The sequence below is a fragment of the Nyctereutes procyonoides genome, unplaced genomic scaffold (assembly GCF_905146905.1).
Source record: "Nyctereutes procyonoides isolate TBG_1078 unplaced genomic scaffold, NYPRO_anot_genome, whole genome shotgun sequence".
NCBI lineage: Eukaryota > Metazoa > Chordata > Mammalia > Carnivora > Canidae > Nyctereutes > Nyctereutes procyonoides.
This window is the reverse complement of record NW_026575037.1, coordinates 17,757,031-17,781,986: the sequence shown is the minus strand read 5'-3', so window position 1 is coordinate 17,781,986 and position 24,956 is coordinate 17,757,031. Positions and strand designations below refer to the sequence as shown.

At 43.0% G+C, this 24,956-nt stretch overlaps 2 protein-coding genes across 3 annotated transcripts in view; both read right to left on the bottom strand.

Annotated features, from left to right (window-relative positions):
- Positions 1-24,956, bottom strand: part of KCNH1 (potassium voltage-gated channel subfamily H member 1) — a 370,271-nt gene that overhangs the window by 171,736 nt on the left and 173,579 nt on the right. The window lies entirely within an intron of this gene.
- LOC129506088 (VPS35 endosomal protein-sorting factor-like) lies at positions 260-3,380 on the bottom strand. Its single transcript, XM_055319558.1, is given in 2 exon segments — positions 260-3,194; positions 3,196-3,380. Coding segments are annotated over 2 exon segments (2,880 nt in total). The 5' UTR covers positions 3,372-3,380; the 3' UTR covers positions 260-490.

Here is a 24,956-nt window from a genome sequence, read left to right as displayed (position 1 = left end):
TGTTAATTCTTTCTTCTCTGTTATTTTGGGTCTTTTTCTCTATTTCTATTAACTGGTCTTTCTCCTAATTATAGGTCACTTTTTTTTTTCTTCAATGCATGCCTAGTAATTTTGAATTCGATGCTAGATATTGTCCTTTTTATGTTACTGAATGTTGGGTTTTTGTTTTCTTCCTTAATAAGGTTGGGACCTTGTTCTGTCAAGCAGTTAATTTACTTGCATATCAACTTGATCCTTTTCTAAGCTTTTTTTTTTTTTTTTTGACAGATGTTACTTGGATTTTTGTTTCTCAATAAAGGCCAGTCTGAAGGCCACTTGTGCACAGACACTGCTACTCTTAGGAACAAGATTGGATTTTAACGCTCTGACAATTCCTCCTCCACTGTCGCAAAAATTTGGGTAGAGGCCAAAGCTTAAACCAATTTGTGTATGTAAAAATAAAACAAAAAAAGCAAGGCAGGTCTTTCTGGAATTGGCTTCAAAGCACCAGTCAGGTCCTTGTTTGCAGAGGAAGCCTGAGGGCCAGCTCAGTCAGATGACCCATATCTGGTTGTTTGCTTCGCTTCTTGATGTATTCCAGAGTTTTCACCATGGTCCTGGTATCTGCACAGCCATGCCTCTGTGCCAGGTGCCACAGGTTGACGGAGAGCTGGTTGAGTCTGTTGTTGCGCAGGTCCCCGTGGGCCAAGATGCTATTAAAGAAGGAAAGGCCCAGTGAGCTCTGGCGCTTGAGAGCCTCATCCTTGGCCAAGATTTTCAGATGCTCCAGGATCTGAGCCATCACCCTCTCACACAGCTTGTTGTTTTCAGCCAGGAACTTGGAGTCTCCCCCGTAGAGGCTGTCATTGGAGTCAACTTTGTCTATGTGGTAGAGATAGGTCTCCTGGCTCATGGCGGATAGGAGGTGCAGGACGCAGGTGTAGATGCGGATTTTATTGTCACCATTGTCCTCCCAGGTGTAGTCCTGGATCACGTTAAGAAGCTCACGAACAAGAAACAAGACTCCATGCTCAGGATGATCCGGAACTATTAATAAAGTAGAAAAGAAATTGCAGAGGAATTCCAGAAGGAATGATTCCGATGGTCGCATCTTTCCATCAATATTAATCATCTTTGGAACTTCTGGAATGAGGCTAATAGCGGCTTTGAAAAAGGCATCAGCTTGGGAGAGGCACTGGTTGGCCAAGACAACCTGACCAGAATGCAGGTAGAGGTTGAGTCGTGTGATAATGCTCACCAGGGAGGGGATGGTGATGAAGCAGTAGGCAACACAGGCCCGGACAAAGGCAGCCGTCTTTCTGGAATGATTTCCTTTCATTACTTTTCTTGTTTCCATTGCCAATCGGTTTACACTGTGAATCAATTGCACAAGAACAGGTTCCAGGTTGCAAAACATTGACCTAGCCTCAACATAAAAACTTAGCTGTTGTTCAAAGTCACGGCCAAAGGAAACCATTTTTATAAATCCATTAATCAAATATGCCAGCAATCTTTTCTCATCCTCAAGAGTGAGTGCATTCACAGAGTCATGCATGGTCTTGCAGACGTGCAAAAGGGCATTCAGAATGACAGGATCCTTTGTAGGCTCTTGCTGATGCTTGATAAAAACTTCCATGATGCATTTGCAAACCTCCACCCGCACACTCTCTTTTTGGAACATGTCCAGAAATGGCAAAAATTTTTCCACCGAGAAAAGAACGGAGAAATCATGGAAGTGCGCGATCACTTTCTTAATTATTGACTGAAGCTGAGGGTAGGAGTCTTCAAAAGCACGATCTGGAGTCATGTGCTTGATGACATCAGCCAGAACGGTATTCACCTCTCGTTTCGTGAAATGCTTGCAGGTGTACTCCACCCACACTTCAGCACAGTTAATGTAGTCCTGTGGATTCTTCAATTTAGTGATGACTTTCCAAGCTTCATTGAGAATCTGGAGTTGATCACCCTCAGGAGGGTCAGCCAAGGCTAAGTTTAACCCCAATGAGCGAAAAAGAAGATGCTTGGGGAAACCCAACTCATCACACTCTTTAATCATGCCAATGAAATCCATGGACCTTGTGGCGATGAACTCGGCCCGGAAAGCTGACATCACAGAATTCAACAGCAAGGCATTGTTTCCTAGTTTCTTGCATCTCTCCATCATCTCAGTCAGCAGAGCCTCCGGGGCATGGTAGGAAATGCACTGGAAGATCCAGTCCATAGCAGGCGAGTACAAGGGCAGGTAGGATGGAAGCCCCACTCCCTGGACCACCAGCTGGTTCTGGACTGTATCCCCATGAATCTGTTTGAATGTGAGGAGGAAATCAAAAAAGTTCTTATTCAGGCTTTCTTTGAGATGTGGAGCCACTTCCATTCCCACCCGGCACAGATAGGCCCTGGTGTACACTGACACCAGTGGGTCTCCGATTCCGCGAATCATACAAGTCAACCGGGGCAGACATTCTGAAATCCCCGTTTTAGAGAGGAACTTGTTACACTTCAGGATAGATGCTTCCACGTAAAATCTTGGAATGAGTTCCCTGATGGAAGCAATCTTGAAAAACCAATTTAAGCATGTTTCTTTGGCTGTGTCATTTACATTCTCTGGAGAGAAGTGATCTGGTAAGACGCTGCGGTTATCCACACACATGGAGAAGATGCACTCATACACGAGCTTTCCAAATGTATCGAGTATGTCAGTGATAAGGACAAATTTGCTTGGGTAGAACTGAATAACGCTTGTGTCCAAAAGAAGCTTTGAACACTGGATGACTATTTTTAGAGCTTTCACTTTCTGGTCCGAGGCCCAGGCATCCTTCAGCGACTGGTTGAGCTCCTCTATGAGGTTCACATAATCCTGTTGAGTCAAATTCAACAGCTCCTTTTGGGATCCCTCCTCAAAGTCATCCAGCTCCTCCAGCCTGGTGTGAACCTTCTCTGACATTGCGGATGTGGCAGTCCCGGCTTTGCCTTTTTCAGATCCCATAAACAGATTGATGGAGAGCTTTTCTGTGGTGGTGTACCGGGCAAGGATTTCTCCTCGTTTGCTAGCCCAGGGCTCAAAGTCTGATCCTACGAGTTGATCCGAGTTCTCATCTCTGTCTCGTCTCTTTCTAGAGCTGTCCGTGGCTGCGGGCTCAGCAGTGGCTGCGAACATGGAGAGGGGGTCAGTCCCATCCAGCACGCTGCTCAGCGGGTCCACCACAGAGCTGGAGGGAGGACGTGGAAGACGTGCTGCCTTTCTGGCTCACTTTCTTGGTCTTTGACTCTGTGACAGTTATAGGCTTCAGCGGGTGATAGTCTCCAAACTCCAAGGGCACAGCCTCCAGGCAGCATGATGCAAACTCAGCCTTGTAGTTCCTGTTTCTGGAATGCCAGGGAAAGACGGCCATCTTCCCGGTCACGTGAGCGCTTCTACTCCTTTTCTAAGCTTTATTAAAACATTACTAAGTAGAGTTTACCCTCAGACTCGTTTAGTCCAACTACTATGCAGTGACATTTTTGGGGTCTCTTTTGGAATGACCTTGATGTTCATCCAAGATCCTCCACTCTGGCTGGTTAGAACTCAAATTTCTACTAACTCTGTATTACGTCTAGGAATTATTCACCTTACAGGTCATCCTTTGCCTGCTCATGCAGTTTCACCCTATAGTTAGTACTTAGCTATAGATACAAGGGGACCTCTGTACAGATCCTAAGCATTTTCCACATAGCACATTCCAGTCACCCTAGTCTCTCCAAATTCCTATTTCTAGCTCCTCATCTCAGCAGTACCACCACATTCTGTTTGGTTGTCCAGAAAGTGCCCAGACAGAAAGCTAGCACTTTTATAGGGTTAACCACATTTGTTTCTCTTCTTTAAGGTGTCACAGAACTGTACTTCTTGTTGCCTAGTATCTAGAAGAGTTGTTTCATAGGTTTTGTCTGGTTTTCTATTTGTTTACAGTAGGAGAGCAAGTTTAGTCCCAGTTACTCTTCATATATGGAAGTAGAAGTAACTGATGCCATGAAAAGATCCAGTGTTATTCCTCCTTCCCCCCACCCCACCCCTAAAACTGTTATTCAATATTCAAGACTTGGTTTAGGTCTGATGGCTCTCTCTCTCTCTCTCTCTCTCTCTCTCTCTCTCTCTCTCTTATTATATATTTATATATAATAAAATGTTTTTTATTATTAAAAAAATAAATTTATTTATTTATTTGAAAGAGAGAGAGATTGCTAGTATGTGAGACAGGGAGAGGCAGAAGGAAAGGGAGAGAGAAATCTCAGCAAGCTCTGCACTCAGCATGGAGCCCAATGCAGGGCTCAATCGCATGACCTTGAGATCTGAACCTGAGCTGAAATCAAAAGTCTGATACCCAACCGACTGCACCACCCAGGCACTCGCTGACAGTCTTCTCTTAATCCAGAATCCATGGGCTCCCCAACACCAGGGTTGGGATAAAAAAGCATAGCGTGTTTTCCCATCCAAAATTCTCAGCTCTCTTGTCCCATTGTGAATGATGTCACCCACCTGCCCTCCCCTACTTTAAATATACTCGTATCTCTACTAACAGCTCCAGCCTCAGCTAGTCAGCTAGCTTTCCCCCAGTGTTCTTATCCTTGTCCCAGCATCTTACTAATCATACCTCATTAGCGGACATGTCAAGTCTCAAATCTTAGACTTTTTCTTTCTTAGTTTCTCTTGTCAAGTTGATCATTTCTGACAGAGGGGGATGAGAACAGGTCCATTACAGAGTGACCCTTTCAATACTGCCCTGCTCTTCCATGGTATTTACATATTCTTTCTACTGTAGTTGCCTTTTTCTCTGCCAACTCAGGTTACCCACCCTATTCCCCCCACTCAATACACTTCACAGTTGTGAGATCATTAGGCTTCAGGGGACACACCCACCTTCTCTTCAACTCATCACTCCTCCACACCCATCCTTCCTTAGGATGAATAGCACTGTCTTTGGATTTTGGTACCAGTTCTGCTTATTAGCTGGGTAGCCCTAGGCAATTTACTTACTTCCTTTGAGCTTGTGTCCATATTTTGGAATAGGGTAATACATTCTGTGTACCTCTTAGGGCTATTTTAAGGATTAAGCAAGATAATCCCTTGAAAGTACTGCTCCTGGACCATAATAAAAGATTAATAAATTTAGCTATGATGACAGTGGAGATGATTAAAGTCTAGCTCCTCCACATACTCTACATACCACTCCTCTACCTGACCTAATGATTACAATTATTTCCTAATTACCAAATCAAGCAACTTCAATCTCCTTTCATTTCTGCTTTTTTTTTTTAAAAAGATTTTATTTATTTATTTGACAGAGAGAGAGAGCACAAGTAGGGGGAGTGGCAGGCAGAGGAAGAGGGAGAAACAGGCTCCCCTCAGAGTAGGAAGCCTGATGTGGGACTCAATCCCAAGACTTCAGAATCATGACCTGAGCTGAAGGCAGAAACACTTAATCGACTGAGCCACCCAGGTGTCCCTCATTTCTGACTAAATTCTCCCAGATTTCTTTCCCCTATTTTATTTATTTATTTATTTTAAGATTTTATTTATTTATTCATGAGAGGAAGAGAGAGAAGCAGGCTCCATGCAGGGAGCCTGACGCGGACCCGATCCCGGGTCTCCAGGATCATGCCCTGGGCTGAAGTTGGCGTTATACTGCTGAGCCACCTGTGCTGCCCTCCCCTATTTTTTTTAAAAAAAGCAGTATATTCTTTTCTTCCCTTCCCAGCTCTTCATAAATATGGCTTATCAATTCTATAACTCTTCTACCACCTTATTCTTAACTCCCTTTAATCCAGCTTTTATCCTCAACACTTTAATCTTCTCTAAAAATCACCAATGACCACTGAACCACATTAAGTGGTCTTCTAAAAGTCCTCTTAGGTCTTGGTCTTCCTATAGTACTTGACAGAGTTACCCATTCTCTCATTTTTTGGCTACCATAATCACTGAATTGTCCTTTTTCACTTCCTACCTGGTGTAGATTGAATCACTGCTCTTACTCTTTAATTCTCCTGAGCAATGTTTTTATCCAAACCCATGCAATGGCCTTAGGATGAGTTTAATGAATTTGCCTACTCCTTAACTTTGGACTTGACCATGTGACTTTATTTGAAAAATAAGATTTTAGGGCACATGGGTGGCTTAGTGGTTGAGCATCTGCCTTTGGCTCACGTTGTGATCCCAGGGTCCTGGGATCAAGTCCCTCATCAGGCCCCCTGCAGAGAGCCTGCTTATCCCTCTGCCTTTGTCTCTGCCTCTCTCTGCGTGTTTCTTATAAATAAATAAGTAAAATCTTAAAAAAAAAAAAGAAAGAAAAAGAAGATTTTAGTAAGTATACAACGAACAAAGGTTTGAAATGTACTTGCATAGTTAGGATTTCCCTCTTGTTCCCCTGCCTTTTACCATAAGAAGAACGTGCTTCTGGTTCAAGAACACTAAGAAAAGTGAGAGTACAAAAATAATATTTAAAATGAACAAGGAGAAATTCTTCCAGATAAAGCAGACAATAAATAATCACAGAGATTTATGATCACAAAAGATTTAAAGCAAAGAATTTAAAATATTCAAATAGACCAATAAATGCAAGAGACACTAGATAGTAGTCAAAATCTCAGATAAAATATTAGTCAATATAACACAGATAAGTGAAATTGAGAGCCTCTGCTTCATTTTTTAAAGCTTCCAGGTGATTCTAATGTGTAGCCAGGTTTAAGAGTCACTGGTCTAAATAACTTGTGATGGTTTTATTCTCCTGGCTGGGGAGCAGATTAGGCCTCAGCATGTAATACAATTCTGGCCAATGAGGCACAGAAGAGTCTTCAGGGTAAAAGTAGAAGCTTCTGGGAAGTTTCCTCACTTTTAAAAAGACTCAAAGAAAAGAAGTTGTCTCCTACTTCTGCTGGGCACTGTAGCACGTGAATGTGAGCCCTGGAACTCTGGCAGAGAGTAACACCAATGTGGAAGATGATAGAGCAGAAAGATGGGAGAAATTTGATGCTGCCTTCCAGCCACTGAATTAAGCAGTGTTGAAGAAGTTCTACATTAGGGCATCTTATAATATGTGATAATAAGTTTTCCTAATGTTTATTTAAGCCAACTGGAGTTAGATATTTCTATTTATAGCTGAAAGCATTCAATCTAATAACCAAGTAGGAATTGTGCTAGAAATGTAAGAATTGATCAATATTAGAAAACCTAGAAAACATGCCACACTTTCATCCATTTATACTCCAGAAAAACTCTCCCATATGTCCCATGGAAACATGAACAACTGTTTGTAGTACCAAGCCATAGGAGGTAACCTAAGTCCATCACCAGAGGATAAGTAAAATGTAGTTTTATATAACATTGCATACTGTGCAGAATCATATCAGTGATTTTACTCTATTTCTATTCCTATATTCTATTTCTGTATTCTATTTCTATCATAGTACTACAAAAATTAATGAGTTCAAAAAGATTTGTATATATTTATATATAGCACCATAAATATAATGCCAAGGACCACAGAGTTGAATGAGACAAAAAGAAACCCGAATATTCACAGCACAATATCTTTTATGTAAGTTAAACACACATATATATACCTCTGCATACACACAATACCTCACTGTATATTTCTTAATCAGCACATATCTCTAAATATACAAATAGTTAAAATAGTAAAAGGAAAATAATAACAGTAATAACAATAATAATAATAATAATAATAATAATAATAATAAAGAGGATCTTGATAGGCCAAGGCTGTGAATGTTCCATACTCTGGGGACTGTGAGCAACTCATTTCACTACACTTGAGATATGGGGAGGAAAGGAAGAAGGAGGGGGAACAAGGGAAGAAGAAAGGAATGAAGAAAGGAGACAGACATCTGTCAATGTAATTCATCACTCTTAGATTGAAATAAAGTATATATTCTTTTCAAGAGATACTGATGAATTAATAAAACATACTTTAAATTACTTTTAAGTAGCCAAGATTAGAGAAGCACTAGTTTAACCTATAAAGAGCATCTATCAGAAACCAAGAGTCAACATTCATTCTCAGTGGTGAAACTTTAAAAGTTTTCCCTTTAAAGTCAAGAACAAAGAAAGCAAGCTTACTGTGATAACTACTATTGACTATTATGCCGAATGCCCTAAAAATTCACAAAGAAAACAAAGAGTGGTAATGATTAAAAAATAAGAGTTAAAATTGTTGGTGTAGGTTATGTATTTATCTACGTAGAAAATACAAAAGAATCATCAGAAAAAAAACGATTAGAACTGATAGGAGAGTTCAGTAAGGTCACTGGATATAAAATCTGCATGTAAAACTCAACAGGGGATTAAGAGTACACTTATTGCTGATAAGTAATATATGCAAGTGTTGAATCACTATACTGTACACTTGAAACTAAGATAACATCACATGTTAACTACACAGGAATTAAAAATTTTAAAAACTGAACTGACAATATTGTTGAAGAAGCAATAATCAACTAGAAAACTATATTTTAAAAAAAGAGAGAGAGACCATTCATGATAAAAACAAACAGTACAAAACACCTAGGAATAAACCTAACAAAAACATGCAGAACATTAACAGAGAAAATTACCCAACCTATGTCATAAGAAATTTTTAAATGCTTGAATAAATGGAGAAATAAATCATTAAGTATAAGACTCAACATTATTAAGATGATAATTCTTCCCAAATTGCCATAAAGGTGATTCCAAGTAAACTCCCAAGAGGTTTCAGAGCACTTCATCTGATTTTAAGATTTCAATGCAAGAATAACAGTATATGAAGAATTAAAATAGTTTTCTAGAAGAAAAACTGACCTACTGGTTAAAATGTATCAAACATCTATATTAAAGCAGAAATCAATACAGTGGTAGAGATTAGTAGATCAGATTAAAGAACCCCGGAAACATCTTGTTTGACATCTCAAACTTAACAAGTCCAAAACTGAACCCCTCGTCAATCTCTCCCCTCCCTGCCTCCATCCTAAACCTATTCTTTCCCCATATTCCCCTTTCAGTTGACATATACTCTCTGGAAATCTGGTTAACACAGGAGGAAAAGTGTTTCTGTCCATTTCCCTAGGATTCAATTCTTCCCTCCTCCATCAATGGGGATATACCATGATATGTTCACAGAAACCAGAGTGAAATGGCCAGGTGAGACTATGGGAAAAATAGAAATCTCTTCATTGCTCATCTCCCGGTATGTACAGAGGTCCCCTGAGGCTCTTCCATCTCTGTGGAGCCTTTGGTTTTATGGGCTTCCCTTGAGGACCATAAAGATGCAGCAGCATTCAATGCCCACAAATTAAAGAGGGTGACCAGAGCAATCCCTATTCTCTCAAGGAGTGCTAAAGCAATAAGGAGCACAAAGTACCTGGTTCTATAGGGCGCTGTGAAGGACATCTGGTTTTCCCATGGAATCCATTGCTGTCCTTAGTGTCACTTAGACCATTACACCCATCTAAGACCATGGCCAAATGCAGCCATAATTTGCTCTGCCTCCAGACAGTCACAGTAAAGATCAACTCAAAATGGATTAAGTGCATCAGCTTGCCCTCTCCACCCCTCCTTCCTCACCACTTAACTTTAGCTCTCAGCCTGAGTTAACCAGCTCCCAGATAATTTGGTGATTTTTTCTTTCTTGAGGAAAATCTAAGTCAACTTAGGCTGTGGTTTTTACCCCAACAACAGCAACAAAAAAGCACCATGACCAGTACAAGCAAGCCTGATTTTCATGATTCACCAGTCAGGATAAACAATTTGCTTGTGGAAAGTGCCATCTCCTTGGAGGGCACTCCTATTGGAGGGCTGGAGGGCACTCCTATTGGAGGGCTGTTTCTAGAAGTTTAGAAACATCTCTAATGAAAGGTATATTGATCTAGTCATCTGTGTGGCAGAGAGGGGAGCAGGAGTGGAGCAGGGACATGGGGAGGGGTAGATGATGGAGCTACAGAGTCTGAAGCAAGACACTGAGTGCAGCCTAGTAGGGAGTCTCACTGGTGCATAAACCAGCCAGGAAAGTGGCTCTGAGACACAGCTCCCAGGTGGGAAGGAATGAACCTGTGACCTGGGGATGTGGGTGGGCCATGGAAATCTCTGCTTAGCAGGGCATGTGATGGCCCATTTCCCGCACCTGCGTCAGGGTCCACTGGCTCCATCAGCAACAGTACTGATAACCCCCAAAAGTTCACCCACTACTACCCAAAAGTTCCTCCCTAAATCTGCTCTGCCCCCATTTTCTCACTGTATGATGATTCCATATAAATTCTTCAATCCTTCCATTCTGCAAAAGCTGAACAACTCCTCTGTGTGTATCTCCGTATTACCTTCTGAGGAAAATATAAAAGATATCTGCAGCTTGAGTACTCATCGCCCCTATGGGTGGGACTTAGTTACTACTTAATTAATTTTCTGTTTTCTCCACTAGACCAAAGCTCTGAGATGGTAGGGATCTTGTCTATCCTACTCATCAATGAATTTCCAACAAGAGTCTTATCTGGAACACAGGTGGTATCAAATGAATGAATGAATGAATGATCTTTTTCCTCTGTCATTGCCAATACAAGCCAAACATAGAAACACACAGAAATTAATTAAATCAATAAATAATAAAATCACTTAATCCTCTTCCTAAATTATAAATCTGGCATATGAATTCAATGCTGAACTAAATAATTTCTATGTGCTGGCCATCTTTGGATTTTACAAAGCCTCCAGCTAAAAGAACCCCTTTAAATATTGTTTTTTTAGAAAGGTGCCTAGCAGGGCTAGTTTTCACAGATGTAAGCACACATCAAGCAGGTAAGTAATATTCCTAGAAAACAGTGATTCTTGGGACACCTGGGTGGCTCAGCGGTTGAGCATCTGCCTTCGGCCCAGGACGTGATCCTGATGATGCGGGATCAAGTGCTGCATCAGGCTCCCTGTATGGAGCCTGCTTATCCCTCTGCCTGTGTCTCTGCCTCTCTCTCTCTCTCTGTGTGTCTCTCATGAATAAATGAATAAAATCTTAAAAAAAAAAAAAAAGAAAACAGTGATTCTCATGTGGGTCTAAGAAAAAAAAGCTGAATTCCAAACAAGGGAGGAGAAATTAGAGAAAGTTGGCTCCTGAAGGAACCTCCTTACCCCACCACCTATGAACACTTCTAACATCATTCCCCAGATCTCAAGATCAAAAACAGCCCTCAAGGAGTGCACTTGCCATGATGAGCATCGGGTGATCTAAAGATCTCTCAGGTGTTGAATCACTACATTGTACACCTGAAACCAACATAACACTGTATGTTAACTAACCGGAATTAAACTAAAAACTTAAAAAGCCAAAAAACAAAAATAAAAAAGCCCTCAAGAATCTCAAGTACTCAGACCCACGCCTGCAGATGCTGAACAGGCTCAAATGGCAAACCCACTGGCCCCTCTCTTATTCCAAAGCATGGAACATTCAAGATTAGAAGAGGAACTTGCCAGCTCCCATGGTATGAGTCAGAGAAGTTTTCCGTGTACTTGTGAGCAGTTGTGAGAAGGAAGAAAATACAAACATAAGAAGGATGAGGAGTAGGAGGGAAAACATAATTCCCATTTCAGGCTGAATGTGCTTTGCTGAAAGGCTGCCGAGGTGTTTCCCTTTGTTTGGAAAGAAGAAATCAGTGCTTGCATTTAAACTCCACTCTAATGAGAAGCCACACCAAGAAGAATCTCTAAACCTTTTCAGGCCTGAAAAGAAAAAAAAACACCACCACATTATCACTCTGCAGAATGGAGTCATTAATACTCCATAAAACATAGAAACTGTGAAAAAAAAAAAAAGTCTGCTAAGCTCACAGCCACCAGCATTTAGCAGGAACGCGTTTCTGAAGAATAAGTAATAAGCTCCAGGAGCAATGGTGGGGTTAGAATGAATAAATCCTGCCCTAAAAAATGAAGCCGCCTCATTTTCTTCCTAAATCACAAATCTAATAGACCAGAAACAAGCGCTTAGGTATGAAGTTAGGGGGAGGGGTCGTTTCAGAGAAATGAATGTAAATGAATTCAGACAGAGGCATAAGCTCCCCGCCTTGGAGAAGTGAATACGTGCTCCTGAAGACAAAGGGTGCCATCAGGGATTTGCTTCCAAAAGAGAAAAGCTCTTACCCCCCTGGCCAGCACGTGTGAGGCTCCCCGGCCTGCACGTTGGCAGTGGATCCCTGTAGGGACCGCACCAGATCCGGGAGCTGGGGAGTTTCCCCACAAACCCAAAGCCGGCACTAGAATAACACAAAGTGCACATCCTAAAAATGTTTGGCCTTCCTCGCGGACAAGGCACAATGGGCTTCGTGTCCTGTGCTGGATGGCACTGGGATTCTAGAATCAGAAGTTAGGTTCGAATCCTGAGTTTGCCACGTACCAGCTGTGCGATCTTGAACACGCTGCTTAATGACTTTTCATCCCAGCCAGCCCGATCCCAAGGGCACATAAATCATACTGCATTCTGGGCAGTGCCGTAGAGAGCATTAGAGAGGACCAGGTGAAAGCCTCTGTGATCCATATACGTATACACACAGGGAAGAGAGCTGTACAGATCACAGGCCTACGATTCCACCTGGGGCAGCCCAGGTTCATCAATTCCAAGCGGGTTTGGTAGAGGCTGGCCTATGGAGGACAAGGAAAGAGGAAGAACCTAGCACGGGGCCTGGAACACAAGAGGTTCAACAGAAATGTAGCTCACTGACAAAGGCAAACGAGCAAGGGTCATCATCAAAGGATTAAACACGAATGGTTAGACCAAGGGCCTGGGTTGGACGCGGTCTGATGCGAGCCTCTTCCTCCCAGCCCAGGCTCTGGACAGTGATTCATTAGCCTCTTCAGCTCTGCAGCCACTCAGTGAGAGCTCGAAGCCATGCTCCTGGATGCTCAGATCAAGGGGGAGGGAGGGACAGGAAAGGAACCAAGAGCAACAAAGAGAGGGCAGAGGAACTGTTGCACCCACAGGCACTGGCACGCACAGGGCCAGGGCCATGACCGTTTGAAAAGGAAAGAGCCCTCAGTAAGCCTCACTCTAACTCCGGGCAAGGACCGTGCACGGCCATCCTTGGTTCCAACAGCAAGTCCAATAATACGGTATCTGCACCAAAGGCAGCCTCCTTTTCCAAGGCCACTCGAGAGGGCTTCTCTTCCCCACGTAAACAATCAGCACCTGCAGAGCATCGGTTTACGAAGCACTCCTGCGTCTCTTACCTCATGAGCCTTGAGGATCCCAAGGTAGGCAGAAGAGCTCTTCCTAGTGCTACTATAGAGGCAAAGAACCCCAAGTTCAGAGAGATGGAGTGTCTTTGCCCAAGGGCCCACAACTTGTAAATCATGGACCTGGGCCCTCAAACCCAGACCTGCCTTCAGACCCTGGATTCTTCTCTCCTCAACCTCAGGGGCACTCTCACTATTGGTGGGAGAAAAGCACCAGCACCAGGAAACCTGCCTGCCACCCTCCACCCCTGTCCCCACTCTAGCGGCCTGGCCTGGAGCCACGGCGGCCTCAGGGAGGTCATCACCCCCACTCCCACACTGCGCCTGGTAAGAGCTGCAGGGTGTCTGCTCACAGACTGCCCTGCTCTCGGCCAGGCATGCATGCCAGTTTGTACCACAGCTTCTGAGCTGAGACTTAATGCCATTTTAGATGTCTTCCTTCTCTTCCAAAGAAGATACTAGGCAGAGGGGCAGAGGTCAGTCACTGGCCTATTGTGAGTGAGCTTCATTCTTCCGGGACCAGCTTGAAGCCAAAAATAAAAATCTCACCATAGATCCCAGCTCTCACCCCGAGTCACCTGCCATTCCCTGAATGCCTGAAATTCATCTGCAAACCAGGCTCACTGCTTTTGCAGATGCCATACCCTCTGCAAAGCGCAGACTTTCTCCACTTTTCTGCTTGAGGATTTGTTTATTCCTTCTTTTAGAAATGCTCAAATGACACCTCATTCCTCTTTCAGGCACCCACTCATGCAAACAATAGCAGAGCCTTCCCTGGCTCACAGAGGCTCTCCACCCTCACCAATGGCTCCCCTGTACATGCCTCCATCCCAGCACTGGCATGTATCTTCTTTATTTTCTTTTGTTTGTTTTCTTTAAAAAATACATTGAGTCTATAAAAATGTGTGAGTCAATTGAAAAATGTTCAATCAATAATAGTACATGCTGAACTTGGATACGACAAAGAAGTCCACAGAGGACTAATGTTCTGGGACACTAATGTTCAAATCCACAAAAGTGGATTCCGCTACTCCTTGGCCACCAACCAAGTCACATTGGTTTTGCTCAGAAGTATCTCCAAAAAATCCTTTCTGTCTAGTTACCACTACCAAGTCTTATTCAGAACTCTGATCCACCAAATAAGCATTTGTTGGCCACTGAGTGCCTCCCAGTTACCAGCACACAGCCTCAGCCTTCGAGGAGCTCCTAAGTCCCTAGAGGAGCTCGGTAAGCAAACAGACCAAACAGATTATACAATAGGACAATCTGATGAATACAGTGTCAGGGCTCAGCACAGAGGGCTCTGGGAGGGGCACAGTCTCCAGCCTCGGAGTTTGGGGAAAGATGGTGGTCATCTGAGCTGAGTCTTGAAAGACTGGTAGAGGTTGGTCAGCAAAAGAAGAAAAGAAAGTTCAGGCTGAGAGGCAACCGTTTCCAGTGCTTTGTGTTCTTTATGTAGATCCATACTTCCTCCCAGTACCATTTTCTTTTTTGTCTGAAGGACCTCGGTGTACATTTTTTTATAGTGCTGGTTTATTGGTAATAAATATTTTGAGACTTTGTATATATTTAATGTCTTCACTTTTATTTTTGAAGGATATTTTTGCAGAATAAAGAATTTTAGCTGGACAGGGTTTCTTCTTTCCTTTCTTTTTTTCAGTACTTTAAAGATGGTGCTCCATTGTCTTCTGTTTGCATTATTCCCAGTGAGAAATCTGGTATTTTTATTCCTCGGTATAGAACATGTTTCTCCTCACCCCGGTTGCTTTAAAGAATTTCTTTGTATCACTGATTTTGAACAATTTGATTATGATGTGCCTTGGTATAGGGCTTTTTTTCCCCTCATGCATGTTTCATGTGTTTGTGTTGGGTTCTTGGATTGGTAAATGCACAGTTTTTATCAAGTTTGGAATTTTTTCAGACATTATTTCTTCAAATATTGTTTCTGTTTCCTCCTCTCTCTCAAGGACTCCAATTAGCCCCTTGAAGTTGTGTCATAGTTCACTGATGTCCTGTTCATTTTTAAAAAACTCTTTTCTTTCTCTGAGTTTCATTTTGGGCAGCTTTTATTGCTATGTCTTCAAGTCCATTAATCTTTCCTTCTGCAATGTCTAGGTCTACATCTACCGTTAATCCTATCCAGTGCATTTGTTTAACTTCATATTATTATTCTTTTCACATCTAGAAGCTTGATTTGGAACCAAAAAAAAAAAAAAAACCTCCCATGTATCTATTTAATTTTTGGAACATATGGAATACAATTATAATAACTAATTTAATTTCTTTGTTAGTTATAATTCTAACATCTAGATTAGTTCTGGATTAGTATCGATAGGCTGATTTTTCTCCATCATGCATTGTACTTTCCTCCTTTTTTATATGACTAGTAATATTTTATTGAATGTTGGTCTTTGTGAATTTGACCTTTTTGGGTGCTGGATATTTTTGCATTCCTATGAATATTTTTGAGCTTTGTTCTAGGAAATGGTTAAGTTACCTAGAAACAGTTTGATCCTCAGAGATCTTGCAAATCTCAAATATTTGTTACAGTTTAGTCACAAGTCTAGAGCAGTGTTTAGTCTAAAGTTGATTATTCCCCTTCTGAGGACAAAGACCTTTCTGAGAACTCAACCCAACGCTTCTGAATCCAGACTGGCTGGTGGGAATAGGCATTACTCTCTGCTCCCGGTGAGCACCAAGCACTACTTTCTTCATCGTTTTGGGTGGTTCTTTCCCTAGACTTGGGTAGTCTCTTCATTCACATGCAGTGATAAACGGTCTACTGAACACTCAAGGGGAGACTCTCCACACATCCCCAGAGTTCTCTCTCTGCACAGTCTCTCCTGTTTGCTCCTCTATCCTGTAAAATCTGACTGCTTTAGTCTGTCCCAGACTCTCGCCTCCATCTCCTCAGGCCTGGGTTGCTCTTCTCTGGATTCACAGCTTGGAAATTCTTGTAAGGCAGTAATTTGGGGCAATTGCAGGGCTAAGCTCCTTTATTTCCTGTGTCTCAGAGATCACTGTCCTTCATTGCTTGATGCCCAGGGTCTTGGAAAGCATCACTTAGTATGCTTTGTCTGATTTGTTTTTGTTTTATTTTGTTTTGAGGCAGGAGGCTAAATCCAGTCTCTGTTACTCTGTCTTGGCCCAATCAATCACACAGTATTTTAATAACTGGGTTTATGTGTCTATCTTCATTGGAGCTCCTTCAATGTAGGGTCTGTGCTATATTCACCTTCAAACCTTTATACATGCCTGGCACACAGTGGAGGTGCAATAATAATTGGCTACGGTTAATTCAGTATCACAGATGTATGCTGCATTTTGCCATCACTTTGACCACAATGGTAGTGCTTGCAAAAGGATCTACTGTATAATTACAGCATCTTGGGGTTGAAAGAGAACATGCAGGCCCTACATTTAATAATCCCTTTAAAAAACATGAAGTTCTGCAAAACATCCCTAAGAAGGCATCAGAAGGAAGTATGGTGTTTAGGTGGGGAGAGAAGACAAGAGATGAGGTACCGTGTCTCATCTGAATGTAGAATGTTTTGCAATAGAAGGTCTCTTTGGCTCATAATACCCTCCCTACATTCCATTTCTAGCATGCATCTGGAGACAAAGACATCATGACCACCAAACATAGGGAAGGGATAAAAGTTAAGAGCAGAAAACAGGGTAGAGATGGTATCAGAGAAGAAATAGGCCCCACACAGAAAACAAAGTCTCCCTGTGAGGAGACTATTGATAAGGAAGAAGGGCAGGGACTCCTCATTCCCTGGTTTCCTCTTCTTCCTTGGCTCTCACATTGTGCTAACTTAGCAGAGATTATCTTTCAGCCTTCATTTTTCCAACACAGTCAAGTCACGTGCAGGCATATGCACACGCACACACACACACACACACACACACCCTAAACCACATCATGAGACTAAGATGAACATAGATTGCCCAACAAGCAATCTTATGTAATACAGCAGACAGCCACCAGAAGTTCTGGGTGATGTAGGACGTGAACAATTGTTATTGTATTGCCTATCATGAAGAGTGTATGTACGAAGAAAGTTCATAAAAGTTCATGTGAGCTACTATAAGGAACTTGGACACCAACGATCTCCATGAATCCTCTTCATCCCTGGACCTTGGTTAAGACAGGACCATGTTCCCTCATTTTAAATATAGGAACTAAAATACAAAATGATTGAAGGACAAAATCTAGAAATGGTTTTTCCTTGCCCTTAATTCTATGATCTTAGCCTCAACCACCCTAGGTCATATGTAACTGATGAATGGTGTCATCGATGTATGGGATCTTTTTAAAATGTTACCTGACAAATCTCTATCATCAAAAACATAAGCCCTAGAGAAAAGCTGGTCAGTTACTGGCTGTGTGCAGTTACCTTCAAACCCTTCTAAGCAGTACAGAGTAAAGTGATGATAGACGTAAGCTCAAAGACTAACCCCCCCCCCAAAAAAAAGACTACAGGCTTTCTCCTTTTGTTTTTCTTGTCCTTGCCATGGACAGACTGGCCAAGGAGCTGAGTCCAGTCAGCGAGCAAACAGAGTAAGGAAAGGATAGGGTCCTACACCCTAAACCTCAGCTAAATAAATCTCTAAAGAACAGAGTTTGGATTGATTATATATAAACCAAGGATATATGACTAAAAATTAGGGCCTTTTCCAGAGAGCTGTGTGGAACCTGCCTCGCAACCTGAAGCAGGGACATTCTGGATTCCTGGCATCCAGCATCCCAGGGTATAGTTCCATTTTCTCTAGGACAATTCATGCTGACCTGATACTCAAAGAAAGGTAAGAATGAAGGACAGAAGGGAATGAGGAGAACAGGGAAGGGGGGAGGAGGAAAGAACAGGAACAAAAGAGGGAAAGAAAGGAACAGAAGAAGAAGGAAAATTTGAGGTTTTGCTTTCCTTTTCCTGTTACCACAAGTTGGGGAGCATTGTGGGTAACTGCACAATGATAAAATCCTACCTTTTTCTGGGTTTTTCCAGCAAACACACAGTGGTAGAATAAGATCCCCTGACAGAATGTCCCCACAGCATTTCTAAACAAGTTTATTTGGTTTTGGCAAACAAACCCTTGCCTGTGACCAGTCCACACCTGAAAATGGGATGGTCATCTTTGGAAAGGAACATCCCATGGTCCCCGGGTTTCGCCCCATCACAACAGGATCAGAGATGAGCTCTCCCTAAGCCAACAGCAGGCGGGTTAACAGCTAGATGGCTCAATGACAATCTAAGCACAGACAACAGGGTGGGAGGGGTCCTTAAGTGAGGGATGGGCCATTTCCAAAAGGCCAACCAGGTGTGTTTCCTGCAGCAGCAAACAGAGGTGGACCGCCTTGGCCCCGGGAGCAGGACACAGCACTGACGAGACCGCACACAAGATGTGGGAAGTAAGAAAGATTGTGATGTGTGGCTTAAAAATCTTTAAAACCAAGACAAATAAGCCCTTCTGAGTGGGCTAGTTACTGTCTCATCCAGAGATGGGAGATTAGAGATTAGACAGGATCCACTTCAGGGACTGCCCCCATCAGGAACACTCTGTGGGACCCTGCACAGTGGGCAAGGACGTCAACAGTTCTCTCCCAGATATGTGAGGATGACACCCCAGTCTCCAACCCAGGATTCCCACAGGCTCCTAGAGAGAAGGAAATCAGGCAAGAGCCCTACTAGGATTCCCACGTGAGACAAGATAATTTACTGAGATACTACTTTGGATTTCTGCCTTGCTCTTGCCATGGTTTTTTTCTTCCTTCCCTGCTCCAAGTAGGTGTGGGGCATTGCATGCACCTGTCTTTGTAGGTCTGTGGGAGAGGGGTACTGTGCTCGGAAGGACAAAAGCAAAACACACCTTCATCTTCTTTTCCTGAGCTTTTGTTTCCTGACATTCTGAGTACTTTTGGAAGGTCAAGCTACAGAGGAGGAGCCAAGAAGAGAAGCAGGGAGAGAGAGCTAATGCTCCAAGACCAGAAGTGAACACAAATCTGCGGCTCTAAGAAGAGAGGGTTTCCTCACAGAGCTGGGGAGATGGTGGAAGCCCCTGGAAGGGCAGATGGAAGTTGCTAGGTGGTAACTGGCCAGGACCACCTTTCAGCTGCTTCTTCTGCTAACATCTAGCTTAGATTAATGCCTTTCTAAATAACTCTAAGACACTACATTTTTTCCTCTCTGTGAATTGCATCATACTGAAAAACACCCAAAATATGTCCACCAAATTGGCAAGGACTTTGGCAATCTCCTTTGTTAAACAGATGTGTCTGTAGTAGCCATTTCTTGCCCATGGATCTGACCTGCCTGCTGATTATCACTTGTTGATAACACCAGTTTCTAAATATGACAATATTTCCTTGTACAAACAGAATATGTCCTCCCACCAAATCATTCTTCTGGCAAGGGCATGTGCTTACTTCTTTCACACAAAGCAATAAATATTTATAGGCCTCAGCCCCATGGAAGGTACAGAAACATTTATAGGCATGGTTTTGCCTCTTGTGTTTAACAACCTCTTTTTTTTTTTTTTTTAAATTTTTATTTATTTATGATAGTCACACACACACAGAGAGAGAGAGAGAGAGAGAGAGAGAGAGAGAGAGGCAGAGACATAGGCAGAGGGAGAAGCAGGCTCCATGCACCGGGAGCCCGACATGGGATTCGATCCCGGGTCTCCAGGATCGCGCCCTGGGCCAAAGGCAGGCGCTAAACTGCTGCGCCACCCAGGGATCCCAACAACCTCTTTTTTAAAAGATTTATTTATTTGAAAGAGAGAGAGGGAGACAGCACATGAGCGGGGGAGTGGCAGAGGGAGAGAATCTCAAATAGACCCCCTGCCAAGTCATGACCTGAGTCAAAACCAAGAGTTGGACGCTTAATCGACTGAGCCACCCAGGGGCCCCATGTCTAACAATCTTGAGAAACTTGTGAAGAAACAACACAACCTGCAAGTGAGTGGTAGATGTAAACAGTAGTGGCTTTAGGGCCTGTGGGGTTCAGAGGAGGGGGGGGGTTCAGTGATGCTCCGGGAGTGAGTTGGCAAAACTCACGGAGTACCCACTGAGAGCCAGGCCCTGTGCCAGGTGTGTGGCATCATAATCTCATTTAGAACTACATGACTCCCTGACGAGAGTCCTGGCAACCACCTTTTTTTTTTTTTTTTTTTTTAACAGATGGGGCAACCAGTGCCTCATGGTAAATGAACTTAGAATTTTAGCCAGGTTGGAATCCAACATCACATGGTCACACCCAGGAGAGAATCCTGGGGTTGACATCCAGGAGTGGGTAATTAGAGCCTGGACTTGAGTGGAGACAGAAGGAATGGAGAAGATCAAAGTGAGAGAAAGCTCTCCAGAAAGCTATCCACCTGCCTGGATGCTGGAAAGGGGAAGATAGAATGAATTGAAGATGCTTAGACTTTGAAATTCTCACAGTGCCTTAGGGGGCTCAGCTCACAGAGGTTTTCAGTCTCCTTGATTTCCTTGCTCAGATTAGCTCCAAATATCTGACTGTGATCCTAATTTTTAGAACCCAATCCCTAGAACAGCAGTTCTCAAAATGTGACCAGAGACCCCCAAGAATTCCTTAGACCCTTTTAGAAGGTCCTCAAGATCAGAATTATTCTCATAGTAATACTAAGCCATTACTTTCTTTTTTTACCCTGGATCTCTCACAAGTGTCCAGTGAGTAAAGTTTCCAGACATTACATGGTCTGTAATCACGTAGTAGACTGAACACAGAGGCACATAGCACATTCTAACTATCATCTATTAAGGCAGGATTAAATAGATTTGCAAAGATGTAAAACAATGCCACTCTTTTTTTTAAGATTATTTATTTATTTTAGATTATTTATTTGAGAGAGAGCCAGCACGGGGGGAGGAGCAGAGGGATAGAAAGAATCTCAAGCCTGCTCCCTGCTCAGCGCAGAGCCCAATGCAGGGCTCCATCTCATGACCTTGAGATCATGACATGAGCTGAAATCAAGAGTCAGGTGTTTAACCTACTGAGCCACCCAGGCGCCCCACAGTACCACTTTTAACATTAAATTTTTTCTTTTTTTGTTTTGGAAAATATAGCTATAGCCAACATGCAACGGGTTCATTATTCCTATCTTTAAATGACTTAATAAGTAAATAAAATCTCTCAGTTTTAATTTCTAAAACAATAAGTATTAATAGATCTAGGGGATAAAAACAAAAGCTCTTTGGGATTTTTGGTATTTTTTAAGATTATAAAGGAGTCCTGAGACCCAAACTTTGACAACCATGGGTCTAAAAGAATAATGGTATCAGAAAAGGAGACAGAACATGAGAGACTCCTAACTCTGGGAAACGAACTAGGGGTGGTGGAAGGGGAGGTGGGCCGGGGGTGCGGGGTGACTGGGTGACGGGCACTGAGGGGGGCACTTGACGGGATGAGCACTGGGTCTTTTATTCTATATGTTGGCAAATTGAACACTAATAAAAAATAAATTTATAAAAATAAAATAAAATGAAATGAAATAAAAATAAATAAATAAATAAATAAATAAATAAATAAATAAATAAATAAATGTAAAGACAGACTCTTAAAATATATGTTTAACCATCTACTAATGGGCAGGCCAGACATTGCCCTGAGCAGTTTAGATTTGCGATCTCATCGATTCCTCACAACAACATGTTAGGTTTAGAAAATTGTCTCCCCATTTTGCAGATCAGGAAAATAAGGCACAGAGAGGTTGAGCCACTTGCCCAAGGTGAGCTATTCAGCGAGCAGAACAGAATTCAAGCCCGTGTCTGCCAAATGCTAAAGTCCAAGTTACTAATGGCTATCCTGCTCTTACAAAACCAATACTGCAAAAAGGTTACATGTTAAAGATAGTTTTTTAAAAAAAGGCAACAAAAACTGTTTAAAACAAAACAAAACAAAACAACCACCATAGACATAATAGTAGAAATAGAGCAGATCCACTGTGAAGGAGGAAACTTTAGGATAAAGGAGCAGTAACTAATGCACATATAATGAATAATCGATAGGTAAATGAGTATAATTCTTTAACCCTAAACATGTACTGTCTGCCAGGTGCTGTCTGGTGCCTTGAGAAGAAGCCCTAAACAAGACAGACTCTTCCTTCCCTTTAAGGAGCTTACAGAGCAGGGGGCCGACTTTAAACAAATAATGACACAAATATAAAGCAGTTCAAAAGCGCAGCAACATCTGGATGGGAACTGAGCTTGCCCAGAGCAGTCCCCATTCATGACATACTGAGAAGCCGGGAGGGCAAGAGTGGGGAGGGCACAATGGGATGCCAGGCACCCAGCTGGCATAAGCCACCCCTGGTACTCCGGTCAGAGCCTGGCTGAGGCTGTTGACACAGTGAGTCTGAGCACAAGCGCATTTACAAGTTCTCCTGCTTCCTTCTTTATTTTTCAGCTACAGACATCTCTGGGCTATTGAATCTGGATAAGCCAAGATTACTGTTTCATTTGAAAGGACAAATATGTTTTGTGAGGCCTGGTGGGCTAGGGAAGTCTGTGGGAGGTGTGAAGCACTCGGGTATGTTTGGTCTGTTTAGAGAATTTCTGGAACAGGACTCTGGGCAGAAGCAGGAATAATAACTAGGCCGGTGGGTGGTATTGAGGTGGGTTTGATGCAATTAGCCACACTCCTAGCTCTGGTGTGCAAACATGGGGCCAGGGTCACAGTGGAGTGAGGAGAGGTGTGAATGGCTCACACAAGCTATATTTCCGTGGGACTAATGGAAGGGCCATGGTCATCTTCACAGGCAATGATTAAAGAACAACGGGGTTTCCTCGCTGATGCGCTTAACCACAGATGGCTCTTTCTTTGCTATTCCCATCCTCCTTCTCCTGAACCTGGCCAGACAGAAAGAGGCCCAGCTTCAGTACCCTGTCATACGTGGCTCACATTACCTATGTAAAAATAAAACACACATGCCACCTCCAAGACCTTTGGTTGGGAAGCTGTGTGTAACAGTATATGCTCAGTTAACACCCTGATCTTACTGGGATGCTACATGCGAGTGGCTCCCAGCTTTATATCTCTGGGCCAAACTTCCTTCTTCAGCCCTAGACCCATACATCAACTCTCTACTATAGCTCCTGGATAGATCAAACTCAACGTATTTGAACCCAAACTCATGATCCACCATTAAATAACACCCCATCCTCACTTTAAGACCTGGGCCATCTCCATGAACCCAGCCCCAGGAAAAGCACTAGTCTCCCAACTAGTCTAACTAGTCTTACAACATCTACTCCCAATCCTTTCACAGCCAACCGATCACCTGTTCCTGTTGGTTGCATCTTCAAAGTCTATCCAGGGTCTTCCCACGTCCCTTCATCTCCACTGCCATCATCAGAGACCACCTCCACTCTCACCTGGACAACTACAGTGCCCTCCTTACAGGACTCTGCCTTCATTCCATCTTCAGCCTCCAATCCAATCCCTGCATGGCAGCAGGTGGTCGGGTTGGGTGGCCAGCTCTGGGACGATTGGAAGAGGGAAAAGCAAGAAGTAGGGGCCAAATCAAGAGGCTCTTCTGATATTCCTAGGGGGTGTGAAGGGGGCCAGGATCAGGGTGTGGTAATGAGACCCTAAAGGAGTAGATGGACACCAAGTTCTAGAGAATGCAACTCTCGAGGCTCTCCAGGGTGGAGATAATATAGGAAAGGAAGGAAAAGGCCCAGGGACAGGCAGTTGGTAGCTGGGAATACAGGGTACTAATTAAGAAAGCTAAGGTAGTCAAGAGGAAAAGCTGCTTTGTGCTTTGTGGGTTTGGGGCAAACCCTGCCGTGATGTGAGAAAGTAGAGATCAGTTTCACACAGTGTCTTATATCCCATTTATGTGTTTTATGTGAAAGTTATCTAACCCACCTTATGGACGATGAGCTGCCTGGGAGCAGGACCACATCTCCTAGGACTTGGAATCCCTGACCTCTGAAGGCTAGTGCTTATTTTTAAAATATTTTTTCCTGCCCCTTTTGCACAGCTTCATACGTGGAATATTCTAGCTCAAATCTTCCGGACCCACACTTCTCATACTGGCATTCCTTGGCTGTGAGCTATCCATACCTGCTAGCTGCATAGTTTAAATGTCTTCTAAGTGCTTAAGTGAGGTCTTCCCAAGTAGGCAGGACTCCCGACTCTTCCTCTTCTGGCCCCCTGATGTCCAGTGGCACATCTACATTGGCCAGATGGACACACAAGAAATGTCCATCCCTGTATTCAAATCATACAGAGCCTTCTTTCAGACTCACATCAAATATGACATGGTCCACAAATCAATCTCTGCTTCCCCAGTAACAATAGTAACAGACCTCTGAGAAGCACGTTAGCATGAACGTGGTATTCTCACAGGCCTGCTCTTGCAGCTGTAGATGTGTCTTCCTGAAAGTCATTTCTCGTTCTCTAAACTCTAGCCCTTTCTCCAGAGAGCTTTTTATTTTATTTTATTTTTAAAGATTTTACTTACTTATTTGAAAGAGAGAGAGAGAAAGAGAGAGTGAGTGCACAAGCCGAGGGGAGGGGCAGTGGGAGAGGGAGAAGCAGACTCCCTGCTGAGCAGGGAGCCTGATGTGAGGCTCCAACCTAGGACCCTGCGATCATGACCTGAGCCGAAGGTAGACGCTTAACCAACTGAGCCATGCAGGTGCCCCCGAGATCTTTTTGCAGCATTTATCACACCCACTTTGATTCAGCATTGTTGGATAGACCACCAGATTAAA